Source organism: Pipistrellus kuhlii, unplaced genomic scaffold (assembly GCF_014108245.1).
Source record: "Pipistrellus kuhlii isolate mPipKuh1 unplaced genomic scaffold, mPipKuh1.p scaffold_m20_p_12, whole genome shotgun sequence".
NCBI classification, from domain to species: domain Eukaryota; kingdom Metazoa; phylum Chordata; class Mammalia; order Chiroptera; family Vespertilionidae; genus Pipistrellus; species Pipistrellus kuhlii.
In genome coordinates this window covers 44853580-44865708 of record NW_023425427.1, presented here as the reverse complement: position 1 = coordinate 44865708, position 12129 = coordinate 44853580, and the positions used below count along the sequence as shown (strand labels likewise).

The window sequence follows — 12129 nt, the reverse complement described above, 5'->3', positions numbered from 1 at the left end:
GAGCAAAGGCTCCTCACCTCTTACCAACACCTACATTGTTGGTACACTGCTAGACTACAATTCCCAGCCTCCTCCCTTCCTCTGTCGCACTTCATCTATTACAGTTGGGTCATCTTACGAGTTCCAGCCAACTGAACACAAACAAAAGTGATTGTTCCAGTTATTGGTTTTCTGTTGTTGCATAACCAATTACCACCAATGTAGCGGAGTGAAACAATGACCATCGATTAGCTCCCAGCTCTGCAGGTCAGAAGCCTGGGCCAGCTTGAGTGGGTTATCTGTTTAGCATCTCACGAGGCAAAAAAATCAAGGTATGAGCTAGACTGGGCTTCTGTCTGAAGGCTCCAGGGAAGAATTCCTTCCCATCAGGTTGCTGGCAGAATCCATTTCTTTAAGGCTCTGGGCCTTGTATCTCTGCTTCCCAGCTGGCTGTCATCCAAGAGCTATTCTCTGCTCCTAGAGGCTGAGTGCATTCTTTCCCACATGGCCCCCTCCACCTTGAAACAGCAGCGGTATGTCCAGTCTTTCTCATACTCCCAATCTCTTGGACGTGCCCTTCTGGTACCAGCCAGAGGAGAATACTCTGCTTTTTAAGCACTCATGTGATTAGAGCAAGCCTAACGATAAAATTCTCCCTTTTGCCATAAAAGGTAACAATCTTGGGAGTGGCATCCTTTCATAGGGACAGGCTGACCCACACCCAGAAGGGAGAGGACTACATAGGAGGGAGGGCCATAGAGGGCCTTAGCATTCTGCCCAGCACACGCCTCTTCCAGGCCTGGCCCATGAAAATCTCCCATTCTTGTTCCAGTATGGTCACTCCCTTTGGCAACCTTAAAATTCCTATGTTAAAGATAGTGGAACCCTAATCATCCCGGATCCATGAAGCAGATAGGAAATATGTATAAAACAAGCATTGAGCAACAAAGACCCATTAAAATTTCTCGGATAAACTAAAGCATTAGGTCCTCTTGCAAAGGTAATATTTACACAACCAAATCAACTGGTTGAAAATTAGATCGAAAGAAGAACTTCCATTGTAGTAACTGGCAAATGGAACTGACTAGAAGAAAACAGATCAAAGGTGTTTTAAGGTTTTGAAATAATTTTATTGCCCACATCATCCATATTCTGGAACACTTATCCTGAATTTAAAGTTGTACTAAATGTAAAATCTTCATAAACAGTAGTTATTCCTAAAGCATTAGGCTTAGATGATGTTAGTAGTATTTGAACATATTTGTTGGTAGTCTGCAAAACCATGTGACAGGTGTCAGAGCCATGATGTTTCAATAGGTAGAGTTATAGCACTCCTTTGAGTCTTTATTACCCGCTAGAGGCTTGGTGCACAAAATTCATGTACTGTGGGGGGAGGGTCCCTCTTTCCACTCTGACCCAGCCTTCCCACTCTGCCCAGAGGTCCTGAGAGACTAGGGATGGGGTGGGACATCATGGCTACAATGCAGGCGCCCCACCCCCAGTCACTCTGCGCCTGTGTAGGCAAATTAACCACTATTATGATTTGCTGGTGAGCATAGCGGAGTTACAGTCAATTTACATGTTTGTCTATTATTAGGTAAGATAGATTACAGACCTTATAAAGCCTCAAGCATTTGGGCTTCAAAATTATTAGGGAAATAAAGAAAATATAAACCCCCAAACTGAGAAAGGTTGTACTGTAATTTTTTTAAAAAAAATACAGTTTTATTGATTTCAGAAAAGAAGGCAGAGGGAGAAGGAGAGGGAGAGGGAGAGGGGGAGAGAAGAAGAGAGGGAGAGAGGGAGAGGGAAAGGGAGAGAGAGAGAAAGAGAAAGAGGGAGAGAGAGAGAGAAAGAGAAAGAGAGAGAGAGAAAAACATTATTGATGACAATCATTAATCAGCTGCCTCCAGGCTCCCTACTGGGGATTGAGCCTGCAACCAGGACATGTGCCCTGACCTGGAATCAAACTGTGACCTCCTGGTTCATAGGTCAGTGCTCAATCACTGAGTCATGCTGGCTGGGCTACTGTAAAAGTTTATACAATATTTTGCCGACTATTCTTTAACATGCCCTACACAAGCTGTTAGCACCTACCCAGGTGAACAAGTACACTGTGTGATAGGTGACCCATCCCCTTTCTTGCTGCCCCTGACCATGACTTAATAACATTCAAATGCACCAAGGAAATCCCCCTCTAGCCAGGCTTCTCTTGTGTACTCCAATCTGAACTCCAATACAGGCACTTATCTGGGGTCTCCATGCTCTCCTGGCTCCTCACCTGCTTGGTTGAGCCTGCTCCCCTGTTCCTCTCCCCACTGGCCCTCTCTTGGTGTTCAGTGTCTCCCTCTCCCCTTTCTCTTCTCCCCTCTCCTCCTTCTTTCTCTCTCTCCCCCTCTCTCTCTCCCCTGGGACCTGTGGGTATAATAAACTTTGTTTGCCTGAACCTTTCTGGTTTCCCTCTTGTGGGCACACTGACTGATTATCACAACTAAGATCACAGAGCAAGGGCACAAAGGATCAAAAGAAAAGAAGGGGAAAGGGAGAGAAATCAAGGAAATCCTTTGGTTTCTTACACCCCCTCGTCCCCCACAATATCGTGCCCATCTGGCCTTAGCTTCTGAAGGCCTGCTCATTCTGAGGGACCCTGCAGCTGCCCTTAAATTCAACCTCACCTGCTTCTCATTACGGTGCCCCTCCTAAAGAAACTACTTATGTGTGGAATCTAATGAACATAACGAACTTTTGAATCTAATGAACTTTTAGGAAAGACCCACTTTAGCACCTGTTTTCACTAACCACAAGAAATCCAAAGAGGATTTTCACTTTTATGAAAAAAGGCAAAAAGTGAAATTTAGCGTTTGGTGAGCCCTGACAGAGGCAGCAGTGCCCCAGCAGCGACATGGCCCACCCAGCACCGTCCCTGGGGGGCCCCTCAGCACCTCGGCATCAAGCCGCCAGCGCTTGCCCTGCGTCTGTGAGCACCTGCACGTTATCTCGATTTATTCTGTGCTTCCATTAGCAAGAGGTGTCCCAGGTTATCAGAAGAACCGAAGAGAGCTCTAAGGGTACTAGGCTTAGCATGAAATGACTCAATTAAGCCTTTGGGTTGTGGTGAATGAAATGAAAAGCGTGCACGCCTTGAATTGTGGGTGTGGAAACCCTCAAACATGATTCCATATAAATCAATGGCAATTGCTTCATTGGCTTACACCATTTCTGCTTGGGAAAGTCTTCATAGGAACACTCTACTTTTAGGAAATACAGTGGGGAAAACTGTATTCACCTATCAATGGGTCTTTTTTAAAAGTATTGTTCACTGTATTACAGATGTCCCCCGATTTCCCCCCTAAGCTCCCTCCTCCCAGCCTCTGCCCCAGCCCAGGTCTTCACCACACTAATGTCTGTGTCCATGAATTATGCATAGATGCATATAAGTTATTTGGTTAATCTTCCTATCGCCCCCTCACCCCTACCTCTGAGATCTGTCAGTCTGTTCCATGCCTCTGACCCTGTTCTGTTAATCCGTTTTATTACGTTCATTAGGTTCCACATATAAGTGAGATCATGTGGTATCTGTCTGTCTTTGACTGGCTTATTTCACTCAGCATAATATTCCCCAGGTCCTTCCATGCTGTTGGAAAGGGTAAGAAATTCTTCTTTTTTTAGCTCCACAGTATTCCAGTATATATTATAAATATACCACAGCTTTTTTTATCCACACATCTACTGATGGGCACTTGGGCTACTTCCAGGTCTTCGTCGAGGTGCATATAGTCTTTCAGATTTCTTAGGATATAGTCCTAGAAGTGGGGTCACTGGGTCAAACGGCAGTTCCATATTTAATTGTTTGAGGAAACCCCATACCGTTTCCCACAGTGGCTGCACCGGTCCGCATTCCCACCAGCAGAGTACCAGGATCTTGCCCTTCTCTGTCATTTTCTCAAGCTCCTCCTACCCTAAAGAAAGCCCTAGGGTTGCCTGATGCCCTGGGAATCTGTATGCAGCACAAGAGGCTTGGCAGAATGGAATCTGCTCTGCAAACATAAGCTCCCTCCCTCCCCCATGCTCCCAATGACATTTCTCCAAAAAATAGAAAATTTCACCAACCAGGTCTTGCCATTTTCAATAATATTTCTAATTAATTTGGGGGATACTTTAAAATGTTACAAATAAATTGAAACTAAAATTCATATAAACTCATTTTAAAACATTAAAGAATCACTGTGGGGGGAAGGAGGAGAAATATATAACTATGTCAACAAAAACCTTGATCAAAAAGAAGCTGTCTCAAAGGAAATTATTTCCTGTTGCAACTTTCATTTTAAACCAGGTACACGTCCACTAGCCATGTGTATGAGTAAGCTTGAGCTCATTAACAAAAATCATGGTTCAAGTTGTCCTGATGCAAGGTTGGCACTCGCACAAACATTATCTAAATCGATCCTGACACCTCTGGAAGGATTTTTAAATATTTGATCACCCCTCAGAGGCGGCTGCATTTTGAAAACACAAAATTTTAAATATGATAAAGGATGAAGAAATTATTTAAAGCAGAAAGGCACGGAATACCTGTGTAATTAAATGTTTCCCGTTGAAGAAGCTGAGCAGGACAATAATCACATACCAGACTACCTCCTAATTCACAGCCCAACCAAAGGAGTTTCATCACTGGAACAAAACCAGGAGACAAAGTCTACAATTGGTACAAATCCCAACCAAACTCACTGAAAGAAGAAAGCATATTATTTACAGACTGAATTATCCTTTTAAATGTTGAATCAAATGCAATAGTTAAAACACTTGTGAATCCTTTTATGCAAATAACGAGTGTTATAGGTTGAACTATTGCCCGCCCCCCCCCCAAAAAAAAAATAATAATTCCATGCTGAGTTTTATCCCCTGGTACCTCAGAATGTAACCTTATTTGGAAATAGTCACTGCAGATCTAATTACTTAAGATGAAGTCATGCTGAAGTAGGGCCCCCATCCAACATGACTGGTGTCCATAGGAAAAGGGGAAATCAGGACACAGAGAGACAGAGGAGAATGCTGTGTGAACACGAAGGCAGAGATCTGGGTGAGGTGTCCACGGGCATACTTTGGTGCTACTGTGGACTCGGTTCCAGACCACCACAAAAAGCCACCATCACAATAAAGTGAGCAGTAATATTTTTGCATGGAGAATCTTTCCTTCAATTTATAAAAAACACAACCTCTGTGAGGCTCACCAAAGTAAAGCACAATGAAACGAGGAATGCCCATGCCAGACAAGAAACGCCAAATACTGCCAACCAACCATCAGAAGCCAGAAGAGAGGCCTGGAACGTATGCTTGCCTTGCCCAGTACCTTCAGAGGAAGCTTGGCCCTACCAACACCTTGACCTCAGCCTTCAAGTCTGCAGAAGTACAAGATAATAAATTTCTGTTGTTAAGGTACTAAGTTTGTGGCACTTTGTTTTGTAGCTCTAGCAAACTGATATAATGACCTAATAAACTCTACTCAGCCATGTTACTATAAAGTTACATCCACATCAATGCCTGATAAAGTGAAAAAAATTTATATATATTTTGTAAGAACAGTATGTTACTAATCTGCTACCAGTGTAAAACAAGTGAACAACAATATTGCCATTATTCTTGCTAAAATGAAATCTCAATATGAATAAAACACTAAAAGTACAATAATACATTCTTATTTTCCTTACTAGAGGCCTCATGCATGAAATTCGTGGGGGGGGGGGGGGTCCCCCTCAGCCCAGCACCCTCTCCAATCCAGGGATGTCCTACTGCCAGTTTAGGCTCAATCCCAGGAATCATGCCTAAACTGAGATTCGGACATCCCTCTCACAATCCTGGACTGCTGGCTCCTAATCTCTCACTTGCCTGCCTGCCTGGTCACTTTATTTCCACCACCCCCCCCCCCCCCCCCGCCAGTCTGGTTACCCCAACTACCCCACTGCTGGCCTGCTTGTTCCCAACTATCACCCTGCCAGCCTGGCTTCCACCCATCCCCACACATCCTGCCAGACTGGTCACACAGCCTACTTGTTCAGTCAATTGGTCATCCCTCACTAACCCCCCTGTCGGCCTGGTTATAGGCAGCCATCTTGTGAGGGTGTGGCAGTCAATTTGCATATCACCTCTTTATTATATAGGATTTTGCAGGAATAAATAGAGAAAGCCTTATTTATTCTAACTGCATGGTAAATTACATCTTTATAAGCAGTAAGGTAATAAAGTTTATTAAAGTAAAAAGATGATCAATTTTTGCTATTTTAACATGTTCTTCCACTCTAGTAAAATTTATTTGGCAAAAGCAGTTTTTCACCCACCTCCAAATACCTGAGATATTGAAAAGAATTGCCAGCAACAAGGTAGAAATAGTCAGTCCTAAACCAAGAGAATAGGTATGACACATCTGATCAGATATTTCCAACCAGTGGACAAACATTAAACATATACTGCTTTTTCATACAAACATCATCCCTCCCTCACATAAACAAATACACACACACCCACACACACACAGGAGAAACATTAGCCTCAAGAGGGGTCTTCCACCTAAGAAACACAGACTATCTAATACAGCAAATCTGTTCTAAAAAGGAAATAATTCTTGGTCCAAAGCTTCCTTTATAGATAAAATCAGGTTCGTGAGCTGTGTAGGGAAAATGGAGAATATGGCTATTTCCCCTAGAATCTTGGTCACAGGCAAACATTGGTACAGGCTTCACACACCCTTAAAAATACACATGCATGCCCGGGAAGAATAACCTTTGCCTTGGGCTCTCCAAGATTGTGCTACATTAAGCAACGGATAAGCCTCTGTGTTGCTCCACCTTTAAAATGAAAGGCTTTTCAGAAAGAAAAAAAAAGAAAAGAAGCAAATGATGTGATTCTGCATCTGGATTCAGTGTGATAAATGCCAATTTTACCACAGGCACACATTCTCAGAGAACCTAAGCAGCTCTTTCACATCACAATTTCAATTCTGTATTCAGAGCATTCAAAGCTATGTAATACATACAACTTCAGGATTTGGCTGAAATGGAGCCTTCTGACTATTTCTGATAAAGGAAGCAAAACTAAAATAAAATTCTAGCTTCTATAATTTCCTCATGCTCATTCTTGCCAATAGAAGGGACAGTATTTTAACCTACTAAAATGATCCTTCATATTAACAGCATTTAGTGAACACTTTGGGTGTGTGTTCTACAAACTCACTTATGTCCACATCAATTCTAAGAAATTGATAGTATCCTCATTTTAGCGAGGGCAGATTCGGAAGTTAAAGAATTTGCCCAAGGTCATAGACAGCAGCAGAGGGGTCAAGACAGTCTTTTCCACCCTAAAGCCAAGGCTCCTAATTGCCTTTTAGGGCACCAAGATTTGCAAAAGGAAGTCCTCAGAATCAACGTGTGGGAGAAAAGGATGTGGGGTTGGTAAGCCAGGTGCTTAGGTCTGCCCTAGAGAAGTGACAAGTACCTGAAATAAAACAGGTCAGTGACATCAAAGACGTCCAGTCTGCAATCTTACAACCTTATGAGGGGCGCCTATGCTGGGCCTGTAAATCTGAGGGTGTTTGAAGCATAAAGTTAAGAGAGCCCTTCCAAATTACACCCGCAAAACACATATTCACAGACATTTCTGGCAGAGGTCGCAGACAGCTCCAGTTTGAAGAGCAAAAATGATGGGCATTTTTACTAAAATGGTCTCTGTTTCTTTGACTTCCCAAATCGACCAAAATAACTCGCTCTATAAAGGCAAGGCAAGTCTGTGGTGACAGAGATGGCACGTGGGTGCACACCAGGGGAATTTCGTGCTGCATTTGTCACCCTAACTTATCCAAGATTCTACGCAACACAACCCTCACCCTTCCTGGATGTGGTTGCTAGCAGGACTGCTACTATAGTCACCTGGGGAAAACCTCACTACTTTCTGTGGAATTACCAGAAAGCTCAGCATTCATTAAAGCTACTCTATGAAAACAAGGTTTAAGGCTATATTATGAGGAATATTTAATTACATCAACCAAGCCCTCAGAACAAGATCTCGTAAACTAGAACTGTTTCTGGATTGTAAAAAAAAAATAGTACTCATACTCATTATGTAAGATATAGGTCACACTATTAGCATTCTCGTACTTTTCCCTACATAAAACCCTTCAACCAAGCCCACTGAGATGTAAATCATTCGAATCTGAGCTAATGTCTTACAATAATCACAGCTTATTGAACCCGCAGAGAAAGATAGCCACATCCGTCATGTAAAAGGCTCACTAAATATACATTAAATATATGATGAGCTGGTTAAGGCTGCAACCCCCTTGGGGGTTTTTTTAAAGACATGCTGACTGCTGGTCAAGTCCTTGGCTTGAAAGGAGTTGGACCACCAAGTTCCCCGAGGAAAAGTTGATGCATGAGCTTCCTGAAGGCAGCCTGGTCCTGGCATTCCTCTGAGCCTGAGGACACCCGTGGGTGGGAGGAGTGACTCAGAGACCAGGGAGGAGCACCGACCGCCCGCGGACATCCCCGCAGCAGCGTTTGGCGCGGGCCACGGTTCGTGCCAACACATCCCAGGACGATCGGGGCACCGGCGGCACCGCAAGGTCACCGGGCACCCAGGCGCCTTTACATAACCTCCCGCCGCGGGGCACCTGCGCGCCCGGCGATGGTGCAGCCGGGTCTCCTCCCGGGCGTCCCCGCGCTGGGCTGGGCGGTGCGGAGGCGGGACGCCGGACACACCAGTGCCCGCAGCTCCGCACTGAGCCGGGGGCGGGGATGGCGGGCGGGCTCCCGGTCCCAGATGCGGCGGCCGGCGGGGCGGGCGATGCGGGTGCAGCCGGGGACAGTGGGGTCCCAGCTCCCGGCCCCTGGCCAGCGCCCAGCTCCGCCTGGGACCGCCCCGCCGCACACCTGCCCGCGCCTTACCTGCGTGGCTTTATGGAACTGCTTCTTCAGCCCGGCCACCGACATGGTGCTGGGGGCGCGGGAAGCTGCCGTGGATGCGGGTGCGGGTGCCGGAGCGGGAAGGAGGGAGCGGCGGAACGGAGCAGCGGGGCCGAGCGGAGCGGCGCGCTCCCGGCCGCCGCTCGTCGTGCAGCCGCGGGGCCGTGGGCGCGGAGCCGCGGGACGCGGGCTGGTGCGGAGAGACACACTGACGTCAGGGCGGGTGATGCGGCCTCTTAAAGGGGACGCGGGAAGCCCCGCCCCGCGCGCGGGGCAGGCGGACAGGTGCTGCTGGCCCAGCCACCTGGGCGCGGGCGCCCCACGCGCGGACCCGGCTCCGTCCGCGGGACTCGCGGGCCTGCTGCCGGGTCAGAGGGCTGGGCGTGCGGACGGTGCGTGGTCACTTTGGTGCCCAGGCACCCGCAGGACTCAGGTGTCTCGCTGGCTCCCAGGTCGCGGCTGCAGTAAGCTGCCTGCTGTCCTTTGAGCCTGGCCTCTGCAGCCTGGGAGGGAAGGAGTGGCGTCCTGTGGGGATAATGAATAAGTCATCGCTCCTCCTCCTCCTCCTCCTCCTCCTCCTCCTCCTCCTCCTCCTCCTCCTCCTCCTCCTCCTCCCCCTCCCCCTCCCCCTCCCCCTCCCCCTCCCCCTCCCCCTCCCCCTCCCCCTCCTCCTCCTCCTCCTCCTCCTCCTCCTCCTCCTCCTCCTCCTCCTCCACCTGGCCCCTGCGTGGTTGGCTGCAGGAAACACTGGTCAGCATCCCTTAAACCCACACACCTTGGGAAAAAAAACACCTGCCCTTCTTTAGTATGTATTTTGGTTTGATACAACTTAACGACTTAAAAAGAACAAAATTCTTAAAAATCCTTACAGTTGGGTAGATAAAATCGAAGTGGGCTATTACTACAGTAATAGCACTTAAACCTCTGTTTATAGCGATGAAAAGGCCCAAATGTGAACTTGGATTTCCCTTACGATAGTGGGTTTCAGATTGCCCATCTAAAACACGCACTATCTAAGGTGATCACGTGTGGTACTAAGTTGTACACATACGGCATGCATCACAAAGTATAGATGGCTGGGCTCAAGCGAAACTCTGATGGAATTCGATCAGTTGGTAGCAGAACAGCCCAAGGTGGGTTCTAATTTCTGGGCATTAGCCACTTCACCCTGGTTTTTCTAGGACCGAGGAGCACACAGGAATGAACTTGAATGCTGTCCCCACATAGGGGTGAAAGTTACAAGGAGAGGACAGAGCGACGGAAGGCAAGGTGAGAGACATTGCCAAGGAAGAACAAGAGCAGCATGTGAGTACTAGGAATCTCTTTCATTCCTCCACCACCCCTGCTGCTTGGGCACAGGGTGAACATCTGATAGAAGGGGATCCTGTCTGCAGGCTGGGGTGCCAATCATGTCCTGGTGATGTAAACTAAAACATGTAAAAGCAGAGGCAAGCTGATAGTGATGGATAAGGAACCAGTAAGAAGAGCATGTGGGCTTGTGAGCTAGTCCACAGACAGAATCAGACAAAATGAGTAAAGCTCCGATGTCCCTTCCAGGTACATATAATATGTAGTAGAAGTGCACTTTCCACACACCTTATGGTTAAGTGGGGACACAGGGACATGTTTTTCTCTAGTGGGTTAGGAAGGACAGTGATGGCCACTTCTTGCAGAGAATGTGACTGTTGATATGAGATGCCATAAAGCTTTCGCTTCCCTCTGCAACAGTCTCCTAAACAGCTGTGCTCCATCAACCAGAATCCAGAGTGAGGACCCAGCCGAGCAAAGTCACCAGCTGATGTGTTAACAGACGTCTAGCCTGAGTGAGGAATAAACACTGAGTGAGGAATTTTAATGTACGGAGTCTGGAGTCGTTAACTGTGGCCACACTAGTCTACCATGACATGCATGCCCGCTTTCCAGACGAGGAAGGGACATTCTCCAGGGCCCACAGGTATTTTTGTTTTTGTCATTTGATGAAGTTGCCTGTTTTATTCTTGCAAAAGCCTGACTGGCATTGGGGGAGACTCTGCCCCAGGCCGGAAGGTCCAAGGGAATGGTGGCTCTCTGTACAGAACATACCCTGAGCTTCTACCCTGCATTTGCCTTACCAGATGGAGAGGGTGAAGAGTGAGCTCTGGTGATCCATTCTAAAGGAATGTGGCTCCGAGAAACATTAGCCAGGGAAAGATGCGAGTCCTGCCAATAGGTAGGTGGGGCTACTGAGCCACCAGATTCTAGAACAAACCATTAACGTCATTGTCCGAGGCCCCAGGAGGCAGTCCGCCCAGGCCCACCATGGTGAATCCCCCATTCCTGACCTTAAAGAACTCTGCAAGCCTCAGGACTTACTACATGGATGGGTGGGGCTCTAGGCTGGAGAGATTCAGGCTTATCACAATGACTGCCTTTGTACTCTGACAGCTTGGTGATGCCTGTGTACACACACACACACACACACACACACACACGCTGTAAAATGCTGATAAAGGTTGTGCAGCTGGAGCAGTTCTTAAACTCCAGTGCATCCAGATTCCTGGAGGACGTGTTGAAGCACAAACTGCTGTTTCTGATGCACTAGGTCTGGGTGGGGACCGAGAATGTGCATCTCAGACAAGCCCCCAGGCGATGCTGAGTCTGTCCACGGCCGCACTTTGAAAACCGCTGGGCTAGTGTGGAACTATTAGGAGGGAACGTTTTGCCCAATTCGCCAAATTTTTAATATGTTTTTTCATGTCTTGCATAATAGAAAGTTATAATAAAATTTTTCTGCCTGATTCCTGACCTGAACAATGGGAAATTTTTCATAGAAGAACGGGCTTTGTTTAAAACTACTAGGAGATAGAGCGACTAATTCATGAGCTCTGGTTTCTCACTGATGGTTGTGAAATGGGGAGCTGAGGAGTCTCCTCCAATCTGTGAATGCTTAGCTGAACTCTGAATTAAACACAAACAACTCTATCTATCCCTGTTTCTTCACTCACCAACTCAGAAGCCTGATCCTGCTATCCTTCAAAGAGAAAAAAAACACTTAGTGACTTCAAATCCTTTGAAACCATGGCTAATTCTCCAACTGTCCCCTGGATCTCATGTAAATCCAGTCCTTCTAAGGAAGCATCATTTATACCTGTAAAGACCTTTGAGTGTTACCTTTGAAAGAGACTTGTTGAGATCCTTTTGATCCGGGCGACAAGGGACA

The 12129-nt window shown here is 46.8% G+C and overlaps 1 protein-coding gene and 1 long non-coding RNA gene across 2 annotated transcripts in view; one reads left to right on the top strand and one right to left on the bottom strand.

The window, feature by feature from the left end:
• SH3GL2 (SH3 domain containing GRB2 like 2, endophilin A1) overlaps positions 1-9148 on the bottom strand; it is a 171833-nt gene extending 162685 nt beyond the window's left edge. Inside the window, exon 1 of the mRNA XM_036434128.2 lies at positions 8913-9148. Coding sequence (XP_036290021.1) covers positions 8913-8957 — 45 coding nt within the window. The 5' untranslated portion in view covers positions 8958-9148. The remainder of the gene's footprint in view (positions 1-8912) is intronic.
• A 527-nt stretch (positions 9149-9675) lies between these two features.
• On the top strand, positions 9676-10785 carry LOC123652183. The gene is made up of 2 exons (XR_006741344.1): positions 9676-10199; positions 10659-10785. It is a non-coding gene; the product is annotated as an uncharacterized LOC123652183 (long non-coding RNA).
• Positions 10786-12129: the final 1344 nt, after the last annotated feature.